Source organism: Heterocephalus glaber, unplaced genomic scaffold, assembly GCF_053883595.1.
Source record: "Heterocephalus glaber isolate CG9 unplaced genomic scaffold, H.glaber_assembly_v1.0 deba00001579, whole genome shotgun sequence".
Taxonomy (NCBI): Eukaryota; Metazoa; Chordata; class Mammalia; order Rodentia; family Bathyergidae; genus Heterocephalus; species Heterocephalus glaber.
This window is the reverse complement of record NW_028258360.1, coordinates 9,444,560-9,471,135: the sequence shown is the minus strand read 5'-3', so window position 1 is coordinate 9,471,135 and position 26,576 is coordinate 9,444,560. Positions and strand designations below refer to the sequence as shown.

Here is a 26,576-nt window from a genome sequence, read left to right as displayed (position 1 = left end):
TGGAGCGGACTGACATGGCCCTGCCCAAGGGTGCTGCGCCCTGTGACCTGCTCCTCTCGGGGCTGAGGGGAGCAGGTGCAGCCCTCGGCCTGGCCCAGGTGGGCTCACAGTGGTGGCTCCTCTCACGTGTCCAGAGCAGACGGGGAATCCTCCCGTCCTGCCCTGCAGGGTCTCAGGATGAGAAGGTGGAGGCTGGGGATGACTTGTGCTTTGAGGAGGGAAGAATGTGTCATGAGGAGAGTTTTAAATGTTGGAAAGGTTAATGCAGGATTAGGGTGATTAAAAGTGTGACTGGTAAACCTTGAAAGAAGGTTGAAAAGACCGTCCTGAGCAATAGATAATCAAGGACTCCAGGAAGAGCCGGTGGAGCTATTACCCTGTGTCCTTCTTCCTTGCATAGCTGCTGCTCTGTCCTTGGATTGAGCCAGGTTTATCACTTCTGTCCCCTGAGGAGTGTGATGCCCTTATTAGCGTGTAAATAAGGTCCAGGAGCGTGCAGCACAGATTCTGTCCATGCCTCTGATGGGAGCCCAGGGCCGGGAGCTGAGGGCCCTGCACCTGTCAGGTTCGGATTTGTGTGGTCAGGAAACACAGCACCACTGTGTGACCCCATGGGTAACTGCCCCTCACGCAGGAACCCTAGAAACAGCTCATGTCTGCCCAGAAGCTGGGGACTCCGGGATGACTGAGAAAGACCCCAGGGAGCCAGGAAAGAGCTTTGACCACTTCCCCATGTCCCTGCTTCCCAAAGCAACAAATCAGTCTTCCTTGTGCTTGTGGAATCTGCCGGCCTTTGAAGAGAAGCTAGGCTTTTAGGCCAGAAAAGACCGTGCTAGGATAGATCAAAGCAGGCGCTTGCGAGTCGATCTGGCACCGTGGTGAAGAGGGTTCCAGAAGGAGGGCGGTGCATTGCTGCTGACCAGTTGTCAGCATTCTGGAAAGTTCCTCGTGTGCAGACCCAGCCAGCTTCTGGGTTACAGAGTGGACCTTTGATCCCCAGAGCTGTTTATTTGGTGACCATGAAAGCTTTGTTCCCAGGCTGTCGCTGGTAGCGGCTGGGAGCTGAAGCCAGTGGTTTCCTAAGTCTGGCGGGACGCAGGCGGGACGTTGCAGGGCCAATTCTCTTGCCTGTGGCTCCCCGGAGGGTTTGGCGAGTCCCTGCCCCCAGTGGAGGGGTCCCTGCATTCTCCCTGCAGCTGCGTAGGGACCCCAGGGCACACGGCCATGTTGGGGTGCAGGATGGTGCGTGACCACTCCCTCACCATGTAGTGCAGTGGCCAGCAGGTGGGCAGAGTGAGGCCCACCTCACGGGCTCTTAGCAGGCGGTGAGCTGACAGACTGGGAAGGTGCTTTGGTACTTGGGGGAGGCTGTGGGGAAATCACCCAAGCCATCTCTCTGAGGTACTGTGCATTTTTCAACTTTGCAAAGTCCTCTCTTGACAACTTTCAAAGAAGCCTTGTATAAGCAGACAGCTTGGTCGTTTGGATGTCCATTTTGGGGAGAAGGGCGGCTTTCTGTGGGAGATTCTAGAAGTGCAGAGGGAAGGCATGGAGGTAGACAGGGCCCCTCTCACTAGGCGGGTGCTGAGAGGACCACGTGTAGCTCCCTGATCCCTGAGGGGGTGCGGGAGCGTGGCCAACAACGCCATGTTTTTGCTGTGTTTTCTCAGGTCCAAAAGGCGAAGCGGGAAGGGCTGTTCCCTTACCTGGCCCCCCTGGAGCGGATGGGCTCCCAGGGTCCCCCGGATTCCCCGGACCCCAAGGTACTCTTTGGATTGCAGCCCCCAGTTACCACTCTCTCTCATGCTCTTCCTGCACTGACCTGTGGTTTCTCTCACTGCAGGTGACCGAGGCTTCCCTGGGACCCCAGGCCGGCCAGGCCTCCCTGGGGAGAAGGGCGCTGTGGGCCAGCCAGGGATTGGATTTCCTGGGCCTCCGGGCCCCAAAGGTAAAGCCATGAGCCCTGCGAGGGAGACTATTGGTGCCAGAGGCCTGGGGAGGGAGCGTCCACTCCTCGGCGAGTCAGTGACAATGGCCAGGCTCCCTAGTCTGTCCTGGTGTGAATCTGTGAGGAGAGGGGGCCACGGAACTGCGACACCGAGAGAGAGAAAGTGTCTGTGAGGCCCCGGGTGCTTCTGGGAGGCTTCAGGACCCTGAGGTGGAGACCCACCTTCCTGTGGTGGTGGAAGTCACCTACCAAGAGGCTCTGCTTGGGTAGAAGACTGCAGATTAAGGACGTTTGGCTGCCTGGGTGTGGCCTCCCCTGTTCAGTTCGAAGCCTGGCCTGCAGGACGGGTGTCCGGGGAGCCTGGGGTCTCTGCACTAGGGGAGGAAGCCCCACAAGGCTTTGACATCTGGGACGTTTACCTCCTGCAACTGAAAGGACAGGAGGGAATTGTACCTCTGCAGCCCTGGTTTTGGGGGTGCACCTGGCCTTCAGGCAGACGTCTGTCCAGACGGGACAGGTGGGCTCTGAGCCAGGACGGAGAGGAAAGCTCTGACCCCCAGGGCAGTGCTGGGGGTCTGCAGTGTGCTGTTTGGGGGGATGTGGCCTTAGACCTCAGGCGTCCTACCTAGAGTGCAGGCTCACTGCCAGGCTTGTGGGTGTGGATGGCTTGGCTCGGAGGGCAGGACAGTCTCTTGTTCTGCAAGGGTCACATGTGCCCGCCATGTGCAGGGCTCCTTCCCTCCAGTGACTAGGTGTCCAGGAGGCCAGTGCGAAGGCTTCCCTGCTCCCGGGTCCACCGAGTTCTCTCACGTTGTCGCTGTCACCGTGGGGAGGCCCTTGTCCCCGTAACAGCAGGGTCTTGGGATGCAGCAGCTGGTGGGCAATACCGTGGGACCCATCCAGACCACAGCCACCAGCGTGACTCGGGCCCAGGGCCACAGACCTCAGCGTCACTGACAGAGTGCCATGACCGGCTCTCCTGCCCTGCTGCCTGTGGCACTGGGTGTGCCGTGGTGGGAGCAGCAGCACGGGTGTGGCCCAAGCCTTGCTCCAGGGCTGCTCTGCTTTTGGGGTTCGAGTACTACGGCTCTGGTTGGGATGCAGACATCCAGGCTGTGCCGGGGTGGGGGGCGCTGCTCCATAATGCTACACCGAGGGTCACAGCATCTGGGCCCCCCCTGGGCTGCAGGATCCGGGTGGTTTGCTTAGTTCTGGAGGGCAGTAGAGGAACGATGAGTTTGCAGAGCGGAGCGGAGCAAGGTGAGCGGGTCTGAGAGGGAGGGGGCTGCACTGTGGCTCAGGGCGCCTCCTCCAAGGCTCTGTCGTGCTGGGCCGTTCAGACGGGCCGAATGTGTGGACCCGTGAAGAGAGCGGGCATTCGTGTAACTGTGATGCTTTGCTTGGATCTTCCGGACAGGTGTGGATGGCTTACCTGGAGATGTGGGACCTCCCGGAAGCCCAGGCCGCCCGGGATTTAACGGCTTGCCTGGCAGCCCAGGTGTACCCGGCCAGAAGGTGGGTTCTGAGCACCCCAGCTGCTGCTTTCTCACCCCGGGAATCCACAGGACCCCCGAAGTGTGGGTTACTTACCTGTGGGGACAGTCCGGGGCTGGGTAGAAAAGCCCAGAGCACTCAGCACCTGGCAGGACAGGTTGGAGGGAACTGGGGTTTGATTTTATGAAGCATCTGCTTTGGTTCCTGCCGCGTCCTTGCGGGTGTGTCGTCGGTCTCAGCCAGAACCGCTGCTCACGGAGTATTGAGTGAGCAGCTGTTTGAGAGCCGCTGTCGTAAAAGATACTGCGTGGTTTCTCTTAGGTAAGAAACTCACAGCATAAATAATTTAAAGAGCAAAATGAAAGTAGATGATAGGAGACAGGGAAACTGACTTCGGAGCTGGGAAGGAGACCTGGGAGGGGAAGTGGAAAGGATCAGATGCGATGCGTATCGGTCCTGGTTCCGAGGTGAATGGGCTCTTGTGTATGGCAGATCACACGGGGGAGGGAAGAAGCCTCAGTGCCGGGGTCGGAGCACCCGAGCGAGAGCAGCAGGTGACTGAGTCACGACCCAGAAGGGCTTCCAAGAAGCCCTTGGGCTCCTTCCACTTCCTGGGTTCCCGCTGGGTGTGTGGAGACCCTGCTGGGCCACTGGGCCAGGCTCTCTTAGTCTGTCCGCTGTCACTCTCAGTGATCTCAGGCAACGCTGCCACATTCTGCCCTCCTGCTCCCTTCAGCGGCCCACATCCCAGCTGGCAATGAGGCATTGCAAATGTCCCGTGGTCCTACAGAATGCTTCCTTATTAGTATTGCCACGTCTGGCAAAGCCTCCTGGTTCAGGCAGGGCTTCTGCGTGTTGAGTTTGCTGCTGGAGCCTCTCAGTTACACAGAAAACTGAAGGAGTGCTGTCGAGTTCCAGCCACCAGCTGGTCCCACGGCCCAGGTGGGGTCTTGTCGGGTACGGGGCTGGCTTTTCATCATGAGCAAGGGCTGTAGAGGCAAAGGCCAAGCTGGGTCTTGATTTCCTCCCTGGCAAAATGAGAACAATAAAAGTCCCCTGCATCTGGGGCTTGCAGGGAGAGTGACAGGAAGTGATAGTGTGAGGAGGTGCTGTAGGCTTTTATTTTCTGGTTCTGTCCCTCACACTGAGCCACATCCCTGGCCCTGCTCAGTTTTGTTCTTTATTTTGAGGCAGGGTCTCACTAGGCCCCCCAGAGGGCTGGGATTTTGGCTGTGCACCAGCATACCTGACTTGAAGCTTGGCAAATGCCCGAGAAGCTTGAACATACGCTGTTCTTACCAACACACTGGCGGCATCAGTTCCGGCTCCACGGATGCTGTCAGTGTGGTGACAGCACTGGTGTGGCCCATTAACTGCCTTCTATTTGGGGTTTTCAGGGAGAGCCTGGAGTAGGTCTCCCTGGGCTTAAAGGACTGCCCGGCCTTCCTGGCATCCCTGGCACCCCTGGAGAGAAGGGCAGCATCGGGGGACCAGGCATCCCTGGGGAACACGGAGCGCTTGGCCCCCCTGGGCTTCAGGGCATCAGAGGTGACTGTCAGGCCACGTGGAGGCTGGGCTGGCTGTTTCCTGGGTGGGGGGTGAGGATATGGGGCTTTGTGGGGTGGCTGTTGTACCTGTGGGTGAGGACGGTGTGGAACGTGTGATGGTCCCCACTTACTCCCTGTCCTTCCCTTCCAGGTGACCCCGGACCTCCTGGAGCACAGGGCCCCGCAGGCCCACCGGGGCCACCGGGCCTCGGTCCCCCTGGAGCCATGGGACCCCCCGGAGGACAGGGCCTACCAGGGTCGTCAGGTGATGCGATGCTCCAGGGCGCAGTGGGTGGGCAGCGATGCTGCCATGCACAGGGAGAGGAGCATGGGTCTAACCTAAGAGGGGAGAGAGTAAAGTCTAGTTTGTGAATGGGCTGGGTCAGTGCCGAAACAGTCCCAGATTCTGTTCCTTCTTCCTGCGGAGGTTGGCTGGTGCACCAGACAGAGCCCCTTGGTGCACATTCAGTGCCCTGCTGGTTTTTATTGGAAATGATGTCTCCATGTCATCCTCGCACAGGAGGCCGAGGGAGCTGCCAGTGACTTAAACTCGCCATGAGCCATCTGGGTGCCTTTGCCTTTATAGTAATAACCTTGGCAACACGGAGGCGTGGGCAGAGGGCAGAGCAGCTGCAGGGCTGGAGAGGGCCAGCTGTGACCTGGACGGCAGGAAGGGGCTCTTGGCACAGCGTCACCAGTGATGGTCGAGATGGCCCCAAGTGCGGGGTGGCGTGCTGTCCCCGCAGTGGGAGGCTCCTGTGCCTGCTCCAGGAGCAGCAGGCTTGTCCACCGCAGAGTGGCTCCCAAGTTCCTCTAACAGGTCTTGCACTGTGCCCACCCTAGGCCCTCCTGGACTGAAAGGAGAGAAGGGATTCCCCGGGTTCCCAGGACTGGACATGCCCGGCCCTAAAGGAGACAAAGGGACCCAAGGACTTCCTGGCCTCACAGGACAATCGGGGCTGCCTGGCCTTCCTGGACAGCAGGGCACACCTGGAATTCCGGGGTTCCCAGGTGGGTGACCTCCAAGAGCCCTCCTGGCTTGGCGGTGGGAACAGGTCTGACCTTGCCCCTTCTGGAGCCCAGCACTTCCCTTCTGGGTCTGGTGGAGAGACACTCACAGACAGCTCTTCCTTTTGGCTGCAGGTCTCAAGGGAGAGATGGGCATCATGGGCGCCCCGGGGCAGCCGGGCTTGCCAGGACCACTGGGCACCCCGGGATTGCCTGGTGAAAAAGGTAGGGAGCCGAGGGGTCCGGGGCCCTCGTGGGTCGTGGGAGGCGTGTGCACCAACGGGTCCTGATCCGTGCTCCGCGGGCAGGGTGCCAGTCAGACCCAGCCTCCCGGGCATGGCTGGGGCCCTTTCTGTGGGCCTTCAGCCACGTGAGGCCCAGGACCACAGTCCTCGGAACCAAGTAATTACAAACTGGGTCTCTTTTCAAGTCCTGATTTTATTTATGTTATTTGAAATTGGTCCAAAATAATTATTGTTAATAATTATTGTTAATAAATTATTGTTACATAATTATTGAGTAAGGGCAAGACATAGAGAAGGAATCTGTTGAGTAGAACTGGAACTGGTGTTTCCATGGCATGACTTTCGTCTAGAAAGGAGGGCACCGTGGACAGAGCGGGTGGAGAGAAACACAAATGATCACGTGGGCTAGGGTTACCAGCGCACCGTACAATTCAGAAAACCCCGTCCGAGGGTCCTGTCTGCTTACTGGGGTCAGATTCTCCCGTGTGGCCGGACCCTCACCACCTGACGTCACTTTTAGGACCCATTGTGGGGCCTCTCCCTTCACCATTTGCTCCAGGAGCTGCAGGAATGATGGCTGCTCCGGGTCTCACTGCCTCTTCTCTTCCCTCCACAGGGGACCACGGCTTCCCGGGCTCCTCGGGACCCAGGGGAGACCCTGGCTTGAAAGGTGAAAAAGGGGATGCCGGGCTCCCTGGCAAGCCGGGGACCATGGATAAACTGGACATGGGCAGCGTGAAGGGAGAGAAGGGAGACCAAGGAGAGAAAGGTGCGTGGTAGGCGGCTGGGAGGGTGCAGGGCTTCCCAATGTGGGGCCGTAGCCCTCTTCGGGAGCCAAGCTGCTGGCTCCTCATTATGTTTTCCTGTGTTGTGCAGGACAAATTGGACCCACTGGTGACAAAGGATCCCGAGGTGACCCTGGAACCCCAGGAGTGCCCGGCAAAGATGGGCAGGCGGGGTACCCGGGACAGCCAGGTAGGTGGCCCTGGGGCCCCTGTGGCCAGCACCCATGGAGGGATGTGCAGCCCTGCTCTGTGTGGTGGTGCTGACCCACCGCGCTGCTCCCCTTCGTTATTCCAGGACCCAAGGGCGACCCAGGTATAAGCGGCACGCCGGGTGCTCCCGGGCTGCCTGGACCCAAAGGATCGGTTGGTGGCATGGGCCTGCCAGGTGAGCTGGTCTTGGTGGCAGTCGGCCTGGCACACGGGGTGCACCTGGGCAGGTGGGTGTGTCTGCAGAGGGCCTGTCCGGGACAGGCTCTGCCCACGCCGGTGGCATTTGCTGGCTCCTGGCGGTTGCCGAGTCCCTCATTGTGGAGCACAGTGGAGCACGGCCGAGTGCTGGCTTTGGGTGAGCCCATGCGACCTGCCCTCTTGGCTGGCATCTCCCGGGTGCCCAGGACGCCTGGACTGGACCCTGGGTCCCCAGCACGGTTGCTGGAGAGGAGCTGCCTGGAAGGGAGCCTGGCTTTGGTCTCCAGCCATAGCCAGGTGCTGTGCCGCTGCCTGGGGAGAAAAGCTTCTCAGGTGCCGGCTGCACCTGGGCAGCGGGAGGCGTGGAACCGACACACGTCACAAACCCACGCGGGGACATGCCCCTCGCACAGCCCCTGACCCCGATGATGCCTTGGTTCATCGGGGTTGATTACATAATAAAATCCCTGAGACCCGTTTTTATACTCTCGATAAAGTGGGTATTTCCAGTAGTTGGTGCATTTCTTCTGTTTACGAATGACGGCATTTAAAATCGCATCATGCTGTGGCTGCAACATGGCTGCCGTGGCAGTGCCCACCCAGCAGTGTGGTTTGCAGATTGGTAACGAAGGATCCGGGTTCTTGTACCTGGCTGCTGGGCGGCACCAGCTGATCCCATGTACCCTCCCCTCGTTCTGCTTGTAGGGACACCTGGAGAAAAGGGCGCACCGGGCATCCCTGGCCTGCAGGGCCTCCCCGGCTCGCCTGGACTGAAAGGGGCAAAGGGAGAGAAGGGACAGGCAGGCCTGCCTGGCATCGGAATTCCTGGGCGACCCGGAGACAAGGTGAGCAGCTTCGGACAGGAAGCGCCTCTGCCCCTTTCCAAAGTTCCCCAAAGCCGCCGGGCATAGGCAGGGCCCTCATGCGCATGTCCCAATTCCCGCTCACCTCCGCCGCCCTGCTGCTCAGTCTCCCCGAGGGGGTGTCTAGAAGCCCCTTGAGAGCCACCCTAGCGGAAGAAGAAGGGCACAGAGGGACTTGGCCAGTAGGAAGGAGCCACTTGGCCCTCTGGCCCCCAGTCAGTCCCGCCTGTTGGGAAGTGGACTCTGAGTCCCTGATGACAGGTCGGCAGTGGGGTTGCACGGTGCAGGGCTCAGAGCCAGTGTTCAGCAGGTGCCTACATGTGCGGCCAGGGACAGGCACGAAGCTAACACGCCCGGCTCTTCCCACAGGGAGACCAGGGGCTGGCAGGCTTCCCTGGCAGCCCTGGAGAGAAGGGAGAGAAAGGCAGTGCCGGGATGCCTGGTGTGCCGGGGTCTCCGGGCCCCAAAGGGTCTCCAGGCAGCGTCGGCTACCCAGGTAGGTGCACAGGGCCCTCCTGCTCGGTGGGTGAGGGAGGCAAGAACCGAGCCTGACCACGCTCTGCATGGTGTTCTCTTCAGGAAGCCCGGGTTTGCCCGGGGAGAAGGGTGATAAGGGCCTTCCGGGACTGAGCGGCATCCCCGGAGTCAAAGGAGAAGCAGGTAGAGGCACTCCCCGTGCCCCTGAGCACTGTGGGCTTCCGGGAGGGGAGGGCACGACCGCCAGGGACCCACCGCTACAGGCTGGTGCCCCAGTCCGTTCTTCAGATGAACAGACTGAGGCCGGGCTATCTTTCCAAGGCCCTCCTGCTGCCATCTGGGGATGACCTGGCCACCGAGCTGCACTCTGCAGCGAGCCTGGCTTCCTGCTCCCTGAGGGCTGGGGTTTGAGGTGTTCTAACAGCACAGGGTTGGGGGTTTTTCTCAGGGCATCGGGATCAACCTCAGGACGCCGGCACAGCCGGGAGGGACGTTGTGCCTGCAGAGCAGGCTGTTCTGTGAGTGACTGTGGCTTTCTCTCAAGGTCTCCCCGGGACACCTGGCCTCTCGGGCCCAGCTGGCCAGAAGGGCGAGCCCGGCAGCGACGGCATCCCGGGATCAGCAGGGGAGAAGGGCGAGCCAGGTACGTCCAGCCCCAGCCTGTGCCCTTGGGGACGTGGGACTTCTGTCCTTCATGTGATGCATCCCAGGTGGAATGCGGTCCCTTTCCACTCCCCGCTTGTGGCAAAGCAACACAAAACTCCTGCCTTCAACTTGAGAACTGTCATGGGGACTTGTGCCGGCTCCTGTCACAGAGGAAGGTGGCCCTGTGACAATGACAGCCACATACACATGGGGCAGGAGGCGTGCAGGGCTTTGTGCTGCCAGTGCGACCCCTTCCTGAGCTCCCTCACTCACCCCTGGCCCTGTCCTGGTTCCCGTGCGTCCCTTCTCCTGCAGAAACACCTGCGTACTCCCTGCCACCTTCCAGTGCCCTCGACCCCATCACCCTTGCTGGCGTCCCCGTGTCTGTGGCCCCGCCTCTCCGCTGTCCCACCCCCTTTGAGAAGGGCGTTGAGTTGGGTGTTCATCTGGGGTCGGCCTCTGTTTGTCTCCAGACAGCAGAAGGAAGTGAATGCTCACGCAGACCCTTTCTGCTGAGTGCCCAGTGGCTCTGATCGCAAGGTGCTCAGGGAAAAGTACTAAGTGGTGGACACCCAGTCGCAGTGCTGGATCTCAAACACGGCCTTGCTCCCACGCACGTGGAGCTGATTTCTGTGGGTCCCACGAAGGACTTGTGTCTCAGAACAGAGCTGACCCTGCCGTGCAGCCTCTACAGACCCTTGTGGGGCTGAGGAGAACTGGTGCTCTTTGCCCACGCAGGTCTCCCCGGACGAGGTTTCCCAGGGTTCCCAGGGGCCAAAGGAGACAAAGGTAAGGCCTCCCGCAAGCTCCTCCTCCCACCCCTCAGCCTGCTTCCCACACCCGCCGAGCGGGGCGCTGTCCTGGGACCCAGCCCGGCTTCTAACCAGGCACACCGGGACCTGGGGACTGGGCGGGTCTGCAGAGTCCTGAGACTACTGGGCTGGAAAGGGGTGCAGTCGTAGAGAATCGGCGTGGGCCGAATACCGTTTGGCATTTTTACTGGCAAGTTTTAGGTAATGTGTTTAAAATTGGACATTTTTTAAAAGTTTTAAAACTGTTACTGTTTACACGTATTCAAAGTGTGCCGTTTGATAAGTTTTGACACGTGCACACACATGGAAACGTGCATTCCGGATAGCGTCGCGTCTGTACATTCGGGATGCTGTGGCGTCTCTTGCCTCAGCAGCTCTGCTACTTGCAACTCCTTCCTGCCTGCGGTTCCCAAGCAGCTTTCCACCCACGTTCTGGAGTGTAGCCTGCCTTGCGTGTCCTCCAAGCGCGTACGAACGCAGGCGGGTAGTTTGGCCTCTTAGTCTGGGCTCTTTCACACGGCCTCACCTGCAGGGCTCATCCTGCCGGCAGTTCCAGTAGGCTGCTCCTCCGGTGCAGCCCTCCGCCTTCACTTGCAGGGGAGCTGTCTTCATCTCCATCCCAGCAGGGCGCAGCCTGCAGGCTCCCAGACACCTGCTCAAAACTGTAGCTGTGGAGCACTTCTTTCCTTCGAGGGGTACAGGAAGGACAGCCAGGTCCTGCCCTTCATCTGGGCCATGATTGAGCCTCTGTGTTAGTTTTGTTCCTGGCACCCCGGGGAGGCCTCGAGGAGAGGACAGAGAGGACAGGAACATGCTACCATCTCTGCTGGGCTGGTCTCACCATGACCTCAAACTGTCCCCGTTTTCTAGGTTCAAAGGGTGAAGTGGGCGTCCCCGGCCTGGCCGGGAGCCCCGGATTTCCTGGATCCAAAGGCGAGCAAGGGTTGATGGGTCCTCCAGGGCCCCAAGGACAGCCCGGCATACCTGGTGCTCCTGGCCACGCCGTGGAGGGTCCCAAAGGAGACCGGGGACCACAGGGACAACCTGGCCTGCCGGGTAAGGGCGATGTCCGGGTGTCAGCGCTGGGGCCTGGGACCCGAGGTGAAGGAGCAGAGTGAGACCTTTGCCTCCTCTGTGGGCACAGAGGGCTGTGGTCTCGGGCCAGGTTCTCGGGTCTCCTCTCGCTCAAGCTTCGTGGCGGGGGAACTCCGAGAGGCCGTTGCTGAAAACGACGGCGCGGGAGTCCTGAGGTGTCCATCCCCCTGCGACACCTGGGTGCTTCCGCCCCGACTGCGGCTGCCGTGACAGGCGCCGTGGGTCCCGGCTTGGTGCCCCGGGCAGACAGGAGTCCATGGCCACATCCTCTGGTTCTGGGACCTGCCTTGGTTTCCAAAGGGCCATGCCTCGCAGTGACAGCCACAGCAGGCTGGGTTGGGGACAGTCGGGCGCCGGGAGCGGCAGGCAGCCCCACAGCTGGGCTTGGTGTACAGAGCAGCACCGTCTGCCTTACACGTGGGATTTTCCTCTCTTCCATTAGGGCTTCCGGGACCCATGGGGCCTCCAGGGCTGCCTGGGCTGGACGGACTGAAAGGAGAAAAGGGGAACCCAGGCTGGCCGGGGGCGCCTGGCGTCCCAGGGCCCAAGGGAGACCTGGGGTTCCAGGGCCTGCCGGTGAGTTACGAGTCTGGGGTTTTCTTGGAAAGAAGCCTCTTTCGGCCACAGATGGGCTTTCAGGTGTGGGTGTGCCTGTGTGTGAGCGTGTGCCTGTGTGTGTGCATGTGCGTGAGCGTGTACCTGTGTGTGTGCGTGTGCCTGTGTGTGCACACATATGTAAGGGTATGTGCACGTGTGGGGCCCTCCCAGCCCCAAGCCAGCCGCTTCTCTTGGCAGTGACAGCAGAGCAGGAAACTTTATGACAATAAATAATGATTTCTTTTCAAGAATCGTGAGAAAGGAAATGTTATACTGCTGCAAATTAGAATCGATGCTAGGTTTACAAGCCATTTACAAACTTGATCCAAAATGCTAAGTTGCGTTGGTTTGTGAAAAACTCTGCAGTTAGCCCTGTTGTGCCTCATAACTGATGACAGCCATTCTGGAGACCTTGGGGGGACAGTGACATGTCCAGGTGACCCAGTCAGGCCTTGGGACACAGCTCAGGGCCCCACAAGTGACTGGGAGTGGGTTTGTGTGTCCGTGTTGTTATTTAGCTGTGGCCTCCGGCCGTGCTCTTAGGTAAAGTGGGGCCTCAGCTTTGGTTCTCCGTGCCTGAGGCTTTGTGCCTGCACCAGCCAACTCCCAAACATTGTGAGGAATTATGCAGAGCAGGCAGCGTGGAGCAGCGATAATCACTTTTCTCTGCTTCACACCTACAGGCTGTTTGCACAGCCCCACATCACAGAGGAAGTGCCTGGGAGTGGATTTTAGGCTCTTTATTGCTATAGTACAGTTTTCCTGCGATGTGACTATAGCTGTCAGGTATTCCTATAACCTGCTTTTCTTCCTTGGTAATACAGAAATATCCATCCCATTCCTGGAGCCAGTGTCTGTCTGTTTCTGCTTATACATATGCACGTGTAAATATGTGCGTATTTTTATAAATATATACTCAGGATTGTTATTTTGGTTTTGCTACTTTTCAAAATAAGGTAAGTCAAAGAAACAAATCTTTTTGTATTAAGAAATAATACAACATTTTACATCGCTACCTATGCCTTCAGAAAGGAACAACACTACTGAAATAGCAGAAAATGAACTAACATTCTTAAGTGCATGGATATTGGTTCATACTGAAAGCAAATAACCCTTTAGTGTTTTTCAGAATCTTCAATCCATAATTAAAATCAGATTTCAGATAAGCCAGTAGACCAATTCTACAGAGCAGTCACCGTGCTTGTGTGTGTAGGGGAACATTTTCCCTAAGGGTGGTGTGGTGACTGGGGACAGGTGTCTCGGCTGCGTACGGAGTGCGGTAGCAGGAGCAAGATTTTCACTTGCTTCCTTCCCATGTGGCTGGACAGGCAAAGGAGAAGCCAAGGGTAAAGCCGGCTGCTGGAATCTCCAGTGTCCTGGTGTGGCACGCTCAGAGATTTTAATCATTTTGTCACACTGCCAAGGCAGCGGAAGCACCATCCTCTCCCAAGGGTGCTGTGTGGAGCACAGGGGCTTTCTCAGCTCCCTGACCACAGGTCCCTCAGGATCCTACTGCGGGTCTCTGAGCGAGCGGTCCTTCTCTCTCCTCTCTCCCCTAGGGTATTGGCGGCTCTCCGGGAATCGCAGGCTCTAAGGGCGACATGGGGCCCCCAGGAGTTCCCGGATTCCATGGTAAGACAGGAGCCTGGGAGCTGTGCAGTCCTGCTGAGAGGGGCCGCAGTTGGATGGCTCCTGACCCCGTGTCCAGGCCTAACGTACCCGGGGACACGGCCCTCCTTGTGGCAGGACAGCTGTACAGCTGGAGAATGTCCATGGCGTTCTGATTTTACTAAGCATGCCTCCTCATTTACATCCCAATAAGTCATGAATCGGGCCATTAATTCGTTTGTTAATGCATTAAGCAAATGTTTACTGGGGGCCTGCCAGGTTCCAGGCACTGATTTTTACTTCTGAATCAGATGTAGAAAGGTGAATAAAGCAAACTCTTGGCCCACAGGTTCACGTGGTCTATTTGGGGACAGATGTAGCTCAAATGACCATGAACAGTGTCACATGTCCTTTGCTCAGTGTGACCAAGCCCTGACCAGGTAGTTGTTACCTGCTTGGAAAAGTGTACTTTCTGGGTTCCAGAAAGAACAGTTTCGTCAGATGTTTGCTCTTTTCTCCCTGGATTAGAAACATGTTTACTCTGTGTATGTATGTACGCATCCACATGCATGTGTCTGTGTGTATCAGGCATGTGCTCATGTGTGTATATGTACATCTGTGCATGCATATACAGCCTGTATATATGCATGTGTGCGTATGAGTGCACACGTGTGCACAGAGTGTGGGGAGCTCTGCACACACAATGTTCTCCTCCTGTCCAGGTCAGAAAGGTCTTCCTGGTATCCAGGGATTGAAAGGCGATCAGGGCGATCAAGGCCTTCCCGGTCCTAAAGGTAGGAGATCTGCGAACTCGTGGGACCTCCCTGGTGATTTGGGGACCTGGGATGCACAGAGTGAGGTGGTTTTGCATGTGAGAAGTGACCGGAAGACCGTTAGACAGTGTTGATTAGAAATGCTTTGTAGCAGCGTTGATTATAATCGCTGTTGTTCTGAAAGGCAAATGGGTTAACTCTGGGACTAGGAGTCCAGGCAGAGGCTGCAGACCCAGGCACTGCCAGGCTGTCATGTTAGACGCAGCCAGTGACTTACGCTGCAACAGGCGACGTCTGTCGGAGCATGCAGCCTTTGCTCTTCTCAGGAGAGGACAGTGCTGCCCCTTCTGCCCGGGAGGCAGAGGGAGGTGGCTTCAAGTGCTTCCTGGAAAGAAATAGCTTGAGCCCACCCTTCACCCTTTTCACCTTCTGCTGGAAAGACTACATGGCTCTGGGATGGTGAATCTTTTAGATGAGCGCCCAAGCTGCAATCCCAATCCATTTATTCATTGCCAAGTGCCAACACTGCGATTAAACATGAACACTGGGCTTTTAATTTAGAAAAGAACAACTCACACATTAACATCTTTTATCCTAAAAGAAAAATACAATAACAGAGCCTTCAGTGATACAGCTTTTTATTAGAAGGAAAAACTTTGTATTTGGCATGCTTTTGCTCAATTACTGTGATCTTTGCTGTTGTATGCAAGCTGATAGTTTGTTGAACCTTGGCCGGGCTGTCTTGGCTTGAGTGCCGGCAGAGAGGCTCTGTGTGCCATGGGTTCGCCATCACTCTAGGGCCTACTAAGTCTCAAAACCATGTTTAGGGAGGAGAATGAGGAGCCAGATACACTGAGAAGGGAGTGGACAGTTTACACTGGCAGCCCGGTGTCTGTTCTAGCCCAGACAGTTCAGGATGTGGGGCCACCTGAGAGACGTGCATGTGAGGCACATGTGTTGGTCTGAGGCCTTGTTCGGTAGTGATTTTCTGCGGAGACACGTGGCCCTGAGACTGTCTCCCACCTGACGCCTATCCGGGGCCCTCACTGCCCCTCGGTGGACAGTGACACCGACTGACTGCTCTCATCCTTGCAGGTCTTCAAGGTCCCCCCGGCCCTCCAGGTCCCTATGATGTCATCAAAGGCGATCCAGGCGTTCCTGGTCCTGAGGGTCCCCAAGGTCTGAAAGGGCTCCAGGGACCCCCAGGACCCAAAGGGCAGCAAGGTGAGGCTCTGGGGCTGTACCAGGGCTGCGGAGCATGGGAGGGGCAGGATCGCCTCCCCAGGGTCCGCGGTCAGACCCATTTCTTCACGTGGACCAGAACCTGGTGAACTATAAAGGGACCTGAAAAGGCCACAAGAAAATGCAGATGAGCTGAGGCATGCACGCCTCAACATGTCTACGTCCAGTTAGGAAAACGCGGGCCTGGTGCACTGCAGGGTCCTGCGCAGGACCTGGGGGGGGGCAGGTCTGGGGGTTGGGGTCACTGCTGTCCAAGCAGCCTGGGGCTGACCACAGACAGGGCCGCGGCTGTCCCCGAAGCCCCCAAACCCCGGGAACCCTGCCTAAGGTCTCTCTGGCATTGAGCTGAGCTGCTCCCATTTCAGGGTGGCTGGAAATGGGCTGGGAAGTACAGGAGTGAAAGTCGGCGATGTGCAAAGCTGCCTTGCAGCTGCGTGCCTGTGAACTGCACACACGGAGATCAGAACCCAACTCCCGTGTCACATGTCCCTGTCCAAAACCGGAGACACCAGATGTGGCCCTATACAGCCTTTTCCACGTCTGCCTGCCAAACAGCAACAGCATACACACACACAAATGCACACTATTGGAGTGACAGTGGGTGCTGAAGCTGGGCCCCAGGCTCCAAAGGAAGCAGCCGTGGGTGCTCCAAGCCTGTGCTTGTCCTACCCCAAGACTAAAAGTGACAGCAAATAAGTGAGAGAAAGGCGGCTCCCCGCCACCCAGGCCCGCAGCCCGAGCTCTTTCTCCCATGCTGCAGGTGTGACCGGCTCTGCAGGTGTCCCTGGACCTCAAGGAAACCCAGGCTATGATGGCGCCCCTGGCCAGAAAGGAGAGACGGGTCCCTTCGGGCCTCCTGGTAGGTTGCTGGGGCCTCCCCTTTCCTTACCTTCTGCCTGTGCCTGTGGATTGGAGGGGGTAGACCAGGGCATGGAGAACTCGTGACAGTGAAAATACTCCTTGAAAGGTTTCCAGGGAAGTCTGTGTCTTAGAAGAAATGGACTCAGGTGGTGCAGGCCTGACACTGACATCCCGGCACTCTGGGAGGCTGAGGAAGGAGGATGTCAAGTTCAAGCCCAGCCTGGGCAACTTAGCGACTCAATGAGACCCTGTCTCAAAATGAAAAATAAGAAAGGGCTCAGGATGCCGCTCAGTGCAAAGGCCCCAGGCTCAATCCCCATAGTGTGAAAATGGAGAAAGTGGAGAAACAGGCTCTCGAGGAGCCCAGGAATTGTAGTTTTCTGCGTAGACAGATGCTGCCGACGGCGGTGTTCAAAGGTGGCTGCGATGGTCGCCCTGCCTGGCTTTCCAAGAGAAGTGTGGGCTGTAGCTGCAAGAGCTCCTTCTTCACCATCCGTGGACCAGGGAAAGCGGGCCTGAAAACCGTGATGCAGGCCTGGCCGGAAGGCAGGGTCCAGCCCGGGATGCACTTGGCCCCAGGGAGCAGAGCTCAGTGATTCCGCACAGCACAGCTACTGCTGCTGAGGCCAGGGCACAGGGCAGAGCCCAGCCTGGGGGCGCAGCTCCGCAGGGGCCCGGAAGGGGGCGCTCTCACCCTGGCCGGCCAGCGTGTGTGCAGGTGCAGCTCTGCGCTGAGAGGAGGTTGTTGATGATTCTCAGAGTAGCCGGGAGCGTGGAGAGCCTGTTCTCATTTATTCAGGTGTTGGCTTTCTCAGACTTCCTTTGTGCAGGTGTTCGCTGTGGTCGCAGAGCCAGCCCGAGGTGGTGTGTGACAGGGCGGCGGGTAGCAATTTGAGTCTGTGTGCTCTCGAGCGCCTTCTCTGTGATGTGAAAAGCCGAGACATTTTGAAGAAATAAAAATACCCCAAGCTCCTTTGAGATAGTGGCTTTGAGGCTTCCCCGGGAACTGGCTGCAACAGGGAAACCGATTTGCCTTCTCTCCCACAGGGCCCAGAGGATTCCCCGGCCCCCCAGGGCCTGATGGGCTGCCAGGATCCATGGGGCCCCCCGGCACCCCATCCGTTGACCACGGCTTCCTGCTGACCAGGCACAGCCAGACGACCGAGGACCCGCTGTGTCCGCCAGGGACCAAGATCCTTTACCACGGCTACTCTCTGCTCTACGTGCAGGGCAACGAGCGGGCCCACGGCCAGGACCTGGGTGAGTGTCACCCCGGCCACTCTCAGGCCCTGCCTGCCATGCCGGTGGGGACAGTGTCCCTGGAAATCTCGGCCCGCTCCTCCTCCATCCTGATGAAAGGCATTGTCTTCCTGCCCTGGCGGAGGAGCTGGGGAGTGTTTGGTCAGGAGACTCAGCTCCTGCCCGCTGGCCGCCGAGTGGGACTGAGTCCCTGGCGCACGTGACAGCTTGCACTGAGTGTGCTGAGCAGGGGCCGGTGCGTCTGCCTGTTCCTGCCATGGCTGTCCCCTCCCTCCCTTCCTGTCCCTGGGCTGGCTGAGGTCAGTGGGCAGCTGCGCGTCTGTCCTGGTCTGCCCGACACCCACCAGGTCCCCTGCAATCAGTGTCACTGATCGAGGTGGGGTTGCCACCATCCACGGAGCCATAGCCTTGAGTCCACCTGGTGGCCTACCTTTGTTTGGCCGTTTTTTATTTAAAAAAAAAAAAGTGTAATAAAAAATATATTTTGAAAGGAAGTTTTATACTCACCACACTAACTCTATTATATCTTTTACATTTAGCCCAAGATAATTTCTCTTCACTCAAAAAAAAGTAGGGCCAGGGATTTAGCTCAGTGGTGCTGCGCCTGCCTCACAAGTGCAGGGTCCTGAGTTCGATCCCTGGTACCGTAAAAAAAGTGAGGGCCAAAAAGAAAAGAAAAGCGGGCTGCAGCCTGGGCGGCCCTCTCTCAGAGCTGCCGGTAGTTCTCTCTAGCGTGGCTCTGGCCCGATCACTGGCGCTGCAGTCTGACCTGTGACAGCAGTGGAGACTGGATTCCGTTCCCCTGGCCCCGGGCTCCAAGCCCAGGAGAACCCCCCGACAGGACCCAGCGCCTGGCGGGTCCTAAGCCGGGCCCCTGTCCCCTCAGGCACGGCTGGCAGCTGCCTGCGCAAGTTCAGCACCATGCCCTTCCTGTTCTGCAACATCAACAACGTCTGCAACTTCGCCTCCCGCAACGACTACTCCTACTGGCTGTCCACGCCCGAGCCCATGCCCATGAGCATGGCACCCATCTCCGGGGACAACATCCGGCCCTTCATCAGCAGGTGAGCCGGGCAGCGCGTGGTCAGGATGGGAGCCCCTGGGGGCCCACACGTGGCCACGGGGCTTGTGTCCCCACGCTTTCTCCAAACACTGCCCGAACTGCAGTCCACTGCCAAGTTTATCAGTTGTGATTTCAGTTTTATAATAGGAAGTAGCCAGAAGTGATTTCTATACAATCGCTCTTTAGGAAATTATAGTGCAAAACCAGGTGGGATTTAAAAACATCTTTTCTTTCTTTTTTTTGAGATAGGTTCTCACTTTGTAGTTCAGGCTGGCTGTGCATGCACAATGATCCTCCTGCCTCAGCCTCCTGAGTGCTGGGATTACAGGAGTGAACCACTATACCTGGCTGGAATTCACATTTTATGTGGTGGTGGCTGTTCTTGGGAGTGAGGAGACATTGCTGTGCTCTTCTGCACGTCTTAGGACAGTGTGACAGTGTCTCTAAATGTCTTTTTCCCTCCTCCTCCTTTCTTCCTTCTTATGTATAATAAGCTTCATAAAAAGCCTCTGAAGACATTTTTTGTGGGGAGAGGGAATCACTCTTGCTTCTGTAAAATTTTCTAAAAAATTAATTATTTCTCATATGGTAAAATATCACCATTTAACGTAAGCCTGCCGTGGTGGTGCCTGCCTGCAATCCCAGCACTTTGGGAGGCTGAGGCAGGAGAATTGAAAATTCAGGTCTCACTGGAGTAACTTAGTGAGACCTGTCTCAAAATAAAAAATAAAAAAGAGAGGCCTGGGACCCAGCTCAGCGGTATGCCAGAAAGGAAGTGACAGAGATGCACCGTCCTCACCATGCTGGCGTGCACAGCTTGGCAGGGAGCCTGTCTGTCACCCCGGAAGACTCCCCCCCCCACCGCCCACCGCCAGCCCGCTCTGCGCCATGTGTCTGGGTGGGATCCCGGGGCCTGTCGGTGCGCAGGTGGTCAGACAGGCCTTGTTCTCTGCCGCTGCTTCTTTTCACTCGGTTCACGTCCCGGGCTCTTCCGTGGTGTCCGTGTGCGGAGTCCCCCACTTTCTCACAGTGGGAATCACCCCAGGACGTGTGTGTGCCACCCTGTCTCGCTCAGCTCTCCGGGCTGAGTTCCCTCCCTGTGGTGGCATTTGTGACAGACGCCACTGGATCCTGGGTGTGCAGCCCGGGCCTGCTTTCCTCCAGTGGCTTAGACCCAGCGGCTGCAGAGCCATCCTACAGGAAGTCCGCTTTTCGTTTTTTGAGGAATTTCCTCGCTGCTCCCCACAGTGGCTGCTCTGTCCCCACCAGCAGCACACCTGGCTCTGGGTTTTCCACCCCTGGCTGGCACTTCTTATCTCCAGTGTCCCGGGGGTGTCTGGCGGTCCCCGAGGAGCCCAGCCCCACAGGCAAAGCGTAGGGCTCCCTGTGCACCCATGCGTGGTACACAGCATTGGGCAGTGTGCTTCACACGGCAGTGAGTTCTGGCCGGCCCAGGTTTGGTCCGGGATCAGCTGGGGTGCCTGTGTGACCAGAGTCACAGTGCTGTTCCGCTGCTGTGCCGTCAGGAGCATGTTCAGGTGCAGAGACCCTGGCAGTGGGCAGGGAGTGGGGACTGAAGGCACAGGAGGGGCCGGGTGGCCTTTCCCATGGCATGCAGAGTTGGTCGTTGGGCTGTACTCAGAAGTAACGGAAAAGTGGCAAATGAACACTTTCACTGGACCAGGAATTTATTCCATCGTTTTCCTTTTTATGAACTGCAGTAACAAAGGACAGAAGAACAAGCAGTCAGGCAGTTTTCCTCAGGAGGCTGAGTGGGAGAAAGAGCCCAGCAGTTGTGTGTTGGCCCTGAAGACTGGCAGCTTGTGGAGTGTGTGTGTGTGTGTGTGTGTGTGTGTGTGGGCGATCGAGCGTGTAGGTACAGGGGATTGAGTTTGAACCCAGGGCCTTTGCACGGAGCCACATCCCACCCCGTTTTATTAGCGCATTTGCAGAACACAGCGCTCACACCCCGTGGGGAGTCAGTGCAGGAACAGAGCACACCCTCAGCCTCCTCAGCCCTCTTCCATGCCCTCCTCCTCCCTCTCTCTCCACCCCTTGGTCTCCTTCCCAGGTGCGAAAGAAAGCTCTCTGTTCCTGTCATCTCTTATTTTGCTCTTCATTTACACTTTGGGTTTCTCGTAAGAAAAGCCATGTGACATTTAAGCTGTGTGTCTGAATAGGTTTTGACTTAACATTATGGTCTCAAGGTCCATCCATTTTTCTTCAAATGACTCAAATTTATTCTTCTTTATAGCAGCCCCCCTTTTTTGAGACTGGGCTCCCTAAATTGCTAAGGTGCCCAGGTTGGGCTCAAAGTACGATCCTCCCACCTCAGCCTCCCAGAGTGCTGAGGTCACAGGTGTGGGCCACGGGCCTGGCTCCAGAGAGCTTTAAAGAGTGAAGAGACTTCCGGGAAGTGCCCTGCACTCCATGGGAGGGAGGGAGCGAGCAGCCCCCTTGCACCTTGGCCCTCCCCTTTGTGAGCGCCCTGTTGGGGACAGGCTGGGGTCCGGCCCGTACTCTGAGCGATCAGAGAGCAGTTCTGTGGCTCTCACGTGGGAAAGTCCCCCGTTCCCCACCCAGAGCAGCCTTTTCGGAACACAGAGACCGAGCTGGAACCGGAACCGAGCCTGATGCGCTGCACCGCAAACTAACGCCTTCTGTGGGTTTCTCTTTTAGCTTTCCCTGGATAACAGGTAGAACACAATTATTTATTTATTCGTTTCCTCTGTACTTTCTTGATAACATTGACCTTGGCTTTGACTGGGGCAGACTTGGGCCCTGCTTAATTTCAGAAACACTCGGGGACCCACCATTCTGACCAGGGGCGGCAGCCGCTGCCCTGTCCCATCCCAACAACTGCATCTCCCACACTTTCTCTGGCTGTCCACAGACGGGATGGTGACAAGGCCGCAGTAGTGCCTGAGGGCAGGACCTGGGGTCCGGCCCGGCCTGGACACTAAGCATGGCCTTCGTTTCTTCGTAGATAACAAGGGGATGAGAGTCTGGGCTTTAGGGACCCCTGTCCTCACCGAGGCACCTTCCTGGGCTAGCGGTACTCCAGGGCAGCTTGGGCAGACCGGAGAGCACCGTCCCCGGCCTTTCTGCCTCTGTCAGGGGCGGATGGCAGCGCCAGACGCGGCCTGTCTCAGTGACTGGGCTTAGCTGGACCTCTGACTTCGTGTGCGTTCGTGTGAGTGAGGTAGAAGCGCACGCAGTCAGGGAGGTGGGATGCTGACGTGGCCGCCTGCCCACGTCTCGCTCACACAGGCAGGCCACAGAGCCAGGAGGAAGTGTTCTGAACCCGTTTACACTCACTCCCCAGCACAGCCAGCACTGCTCCTGCTGAGACTTGAACTCGGGCCTGGCCCTACTGGTATTGCTGGCCCTGGGCACCATCTGGCCTCAGAGCCCCACTGGCCTGGCACGGGGGCCTTGTCTTGGGGTGGGGTCAGCTCGACAGTAGAGGGTGCTCACAGCCGAGCCTGGGGGCAGGACCAGGGCGTCGGGCTGCGGCCTCCCTGGACCATGTCTCTGGCTGGAGCAGGAGAGCCGCAGCTCAGGGCCCCGGGTCTTCTCTGAGAGACGGTAGGGAGCTTGCAGAGTTCCGGAAGTGGGAGCCTCTCTCTTGAGCATGATTCTGGTTTCCCACCTGGGCCTCACAGAGATGCCCACGAGGTGGCGCCCATGGGCCCCATGTGCTGAGCCCGGGCCCCACAGTGGGCACTGTGGTTGCGGCGTCAGGGAGTGGGGTGAGGGGTCAGCAGGGTCCTCCTGGCCCCCACTGAGCCCAGCCTCCCTGCAGGTGCTCCGTGTGTGAGGCGCCCGCCATGGTGATGGCCGTGCACAGCCAGACTATCCAGATCCCGCAGTGCCCCAGCGGGTGGTCCTCACTCTGGATCGGCTACTCCTTCGTGATGGTGAGTCCCCACTGGAAGTCCGCTCTCCGCCCGCCCACCCAGTCCTCTGCACCGCGGAGTTCCCGGGGTGGTGCCTCTGAGGCGTGTGGGCCAGCTGGGTCTCCAGCACTGCACAGGACTGGCTCCCGCAGGGTCCCGGCCCCTCAGGGAAGGGGACAGAGCTTGCACAGGGACACATACTTTACCAGCACACGAGCTTGAAAGCAGAAAGCTCAGGATAGAGGCAGAAAGGGCTGGTGCTCTGGCTACCGCATGTGACTGGAGGAAGAGATCGTCCCAGCTTGGAACCTAGTGCCTGCCATGCACAATGTAACCCAGCTGCTCTTGGATGTCAGACCTCCAGAAGTGCCTTTCCCCCAAAAGCTAAAACAGGAAACATGGCACCTGTCGAGGGGCTCATCCAGCTTATTTTATTGTTTCACTGGGAAACGCTGATTAACTGGATGCACGTGCTGAGTGTGAAGGGGCAGGGCTTTCCTGACTCTGCCAGCTCCTTGCATTTGACCCACACAGGAGCGTGAGCCTCGTTATTCCGTTGGCAGAGTGAGGGCAAGCCTTTGACTGAGCCCTGCTCTCCTGTGCAGGGCTATGGCCACCAGGGCTGGGAGGGTGTCTGGGGACAGCATGTCCCGCGGTGGCCCAGGAGGCCAGAGCACGGGCTTTGCGGAGGGGGTCAGCAGTGGTCCCGGGGACCCCCGCTCACGGTAACATCCATCCACAGCACACCAGCGCGGGTGCCGAGGGCTCCGGCCAAGCCCTGGCGTCGCCCGGGTCCTGCCTGGAGGAGTTCAGAAGCGCACCCTTCATTGAGTGCCACGGCCGCGGGACCTGCAATTACTACGCCAATGCTTATAGCTTCTGGCTGGCCACCATTGAGAGGAACGAGATGTTCAAGTGAGTGGGGCCTGTCCCGCGTGGCGGCTCCCGTTAGTCACAGTCCTGAAGGCAGCCCGCTCTGCCTGGCGTGGTGGACACGCGAGTCTGCTCCCAGGGGTGGGTGGCCGAGACAGGCTTCATCCACTCTTCCTTCCCCGAGAACCAGGAAAGAGAGGAGGTCCTTTTTGTTTTGTGGGTGAGAGTCCTGGGATGAGATGAAAGCCCCCCAAACCTTCAGTCAGAAGCAGGTTTCCCACGCTGCCTGCTGTGCCCCACGGGGATGGCGCATGCTGGTGTCGCGCTGTGCTCCCCGGGGCCTCGGATCCATGTGCGGCTGAGCAGCTCCACACTGAGCCCACGCCACGGCCGCTCCTCAGCGGTGCAGGTCACGGAGCCCGCCCGTTCCTCACACTCCTGTCCCCTGAGAGATGAGCCTTTCTGCTGCCCCCGCTTTTGGAGAGTTAAACCTCCCATCCCGTGCAGCCACTCCCCGGCGAGGCTCCGCAGCACGCTCCTGGTAGTTCTCCTACAGGGAGCACTGCTGGCTGTCGCTGGGACTGCCACCCGCCCACAGGTGGTGACTCTCAGCTCCAGAGGGGGTGCCACCCAGCCCCGCCACTCCAGCTTGTGGGCAGGGCCAGGAGGGAGAAAATGGGATTATTATTATTGGTACTGTGAAGTACGGCAGCTTTTCACACAGAATTAGGTAAACTCCTCTGGACGGAAACAATTTGGGGCTCCTGGAACTTGCATTTTGAAAGGCGCTGAAATGAGAGCCTTAGCTTTGGGAGAAGACACTCAGATCCGGCCAGTTTACTTTGAACAGAATTAGGGCAGGACCAACTTTCGTACAGTTTGCACCTTTCTAGCCAGCAGAATAAGGTAATTTCCAGGATCAGCAGGAGTTTGGGAGCCCTGAGTCTTCTCTGCAGTTCGGTCCCAGGCTGTCGGCTCACCAGTCCTCCCAAGGTCACGGAAGCGTGTGGGTGTGGAGCGCTGGCTAATCTCGGAGGGTTGGTTACTCAGCGCAGCAGCCAGCAGGCCTCACGAGCGCTTGCAGGGCTGTGGAGTGGGTGGAGCAGGCCACGCCTCCTCCTGGCCCTGAAGACTGCCTATCTAGCTGAGGAGATGGAAGTTAGCCCCCCTACGGGGCGGGGCAGGCAGGCCTGGTGGTGCAGGCGAGGTCACTGGGCTGTCCTCAGGTTAGGGCTGGGGTCCGGGTCCTGGGGCTGCGGAAGGGGCCGGGTCTGATGGCAGGGCCGAGGCCAGCGCTGAGCCCTGTGTCCTTGCAGGAAGCCCACACCCTCCACCTTGAAGGCCGGAGAGCTTCGCACCCACGTCAGCCGCTGCCAAGTGTGCATGCGAAGAACATAACGAGGCCGACCCAGCTGCCGTCACAACATGGTGCTACTCCTCCTCCTCTGCTCCGCTGCCTCCTCCTCTTTTATTTTTAACAGCAACGAACCCTAGAAGTATATCCTGTGTACCTCACTGTCCAGTATGAAACCGTAAAGTGCCTTATAGGAATGTGCGTAACTAACACGCCCTGCTTCACTGGTCTCTGCTTGCTGAGGGAGAAGAGAGACAACGATGAGGTTTCCATAGTGGCATCCAGATGGCACTTGTGATGAATAAAATACCTGTCCTGCTCCGGTCCTGCACTGAGGTGCAAGGTTGGAGCTCCAAGGTGCTAGGGGCGCGGTGCCCGCCCACCCGCCCGCCTGCCCGTGCTCAGCCTTGTATTGTAATAGATGAGTTTTCTGCCCCGATATGAATGTCTCTAGAGCACCGTCTAGTATTTCCCAGTCCAGGTCCCTCGGTCTGTGCAAATGGTAGTGAAGTAAAAGCGGTCTCTGCAGACCTCCAAATGCAATGACGGACTCAGTAAACCACTCCCCCTCCAGCCCTCAGACATAGATTTGTGTCTCCGCTCTGTGTGGTACTACGAAGCTCCGTTGGCAGAGGCGCCAGCTTTCCTGTGGAATAAAGATGGTCCAAAAGTAGTGAGAAATTAAATATATATATATTTTAGTAATTTATATAGATGTCAGCAATTAGGCAGGTCAAATCCTAGTGTAACTTCCACTGTTGAAATAAAGCTTACCTAGCTCTCTTCTGGCAAAGACTGTGCTGCCCTTTAACACAGATTTTTGAACACTCCGACACCAAATGTGAAACACCAGCTTTCTGCGTTCACTTCCAAACCCCAAATCACGTGGTGCCAAAGCAAACGCAGGTTGGTGCGCGTGGTGCCTCTGGAGGATGGGACACACGTACTTTGAGCTGATTGTTTCGACTCTATTGAATCCTTTCAGGGTTTTAAACACTAACCACAAACTGAACGACTTGACTTCAAAAGCAGCAGCAGCAAGGCCTTCCGTGCAGTAGCACCCTCCCTCGCAGCCGTGCGGGAAGAGCCATGGAGCGTGCTGTCAGTATTTCTGCTCAGGCGTGTGCAGGCCACTTCTGGCCGTGCCTGGGCCTCGCAGACTCCGCAGGGAGCGAGGGTCACAGGAGGGCAGATTCGGACCACTATGCTTGAAATGACATTTCACCAAAAGTCTCCAAAACTTTCTCAAGACTACTAAGCCTTTTCTGTCATATCTTTACATGTGTATTTCTTAAAAATTCAAATTTGTAATAAAACTATTTGTATAAAAATTAAGCTTTTATGAATTTGTTGCTAGCACTGCCACAGAAGCCTTTGAAGGAAAGCTACTGCATAAAGTGCTAATAAATGTATGAGCCTTGCAAGCCCTTAGGCCATTTTTATTTTGGATGCTTGTAGCTGAGCCACAGGGTGGGGGTGGGGTAACCCCCGGGACTGCTGCTCTCGGTCGGCGCTGGCTCCATCCTCCCGTCCTCCTGCTCAGCCCCTGCCCCGCTCCCCCCTCCTGTCCTTCAGCCAACTCACGCCGTCCACCCTGCATCCGGCACCGTGTACACTGAGGACAGAGCTGAGATGACCCAGGCCCGGCCTGACAGCCTGTGAAGCCTCTCTGCAAAGGCGCGAGCCATGGGGGCCACGCCGAGGTGCCGTGGGCTGGCA

The 26,576-nt window shown here is 57.7% G+C and overlaps 1 protein-coding gene across 3 annotated transcripts in view; it reads left to right on the top strand.

Moving 5' to 3' along the window:
• The window catches only part of Col4a1 (collagen type IV alpha 1 chain), a 101,756-nt gene extending 75,475 nt beyond the window's left edge, over positions 1-26,281 (top strand). For all 3 annotated transcript variants that reach the window (XM_004858556.4, XM_021239361.2, XM_021239362.2), the window contains exons 27-52: positions 1,671-1,763; positions 1,844-1,948; positions 3,366-3,463; positions 4,840-4,990; positions 5,141-5,254; positions 5,833-6,000; positions 6,133-6,222; positions 6,859-7,011; positions 7,119-7,217; positions 7,323-7,412; positions 8,141-8,280; positions 8,668-8,794; positions 8,878-8,958; positions 9,320-9,418; positions 10,159-10,209; positions 11,103-11,288; positions 11,770-11,903; positions 13,484-13,556; positions 14,255-14,326; positions 15,401-15,529; positions 16,308-16,406; positions 17,456-17,668; positions 18,555-18,732; positions 22,537-22,651; positions 23,373-23,545; positions 24,820-26,281. In XM_004858556.4, coding sequence (XP_004858613.1) covers positions 1,671-1,763; positions 1,844-1,948; positions 3,366-3,463; positions 4,840-4,990; positions 5,141-5,254; positions 5,833-6,000; positions 6,133-6,222; positions 6,859-7,011; positions 7,119-7,217; positions 7,323-7,412; positions 8,141-8,280; positions 8,668-8,794; positions 8,878-8,958; positions 9,320-9,418; positions 10,159-10,209; positions 11,103-11,288; positions 11,770-11,903; positions 13,484-13,556; positions 14,255-14,326; positions 15,401-15,529; positions 16,308-16,406; positions 17,456-17,668; positions 18,555-18,732; positions 22,537-22,651; positions 23,373-23,545; positions 24,820-24,901 — 3,113 coding nt within the window. In that variant the 3' untranslated portion in view covers positions 24,902-26,281. The remainder of the gene's footprint in view (positions 1-1,670; positions 1,764-1,843; positions 1,949-3,365; positions 3,464-4,839; positions 4,991-5,140; positions 5,255-5,832; positions 6,001-6,132; positions 6,223-6,858; positions 7,012-7,118; positions 7,218-7,322; positions 7,413-8,140; positions 8,281-8,667; positions 8,795-8,877; positions 8,959-9,319; positions 9,419-10,158; positions 10,210-11,102; positions 11,289-11,769; positions 11,904-13,483; positions 13,557-14,254; positions 14,327-15,400; positions 15,530-16,307; positions 16,407-17,455; positions 17,669-18,554; positions 18,733-22,536; positions 22,652-23,372; positions 23,546-24,819) is intronic.
• The last annotated feature ends 295 nt before the right edge of the window (positions 26,282-26,576 follow it).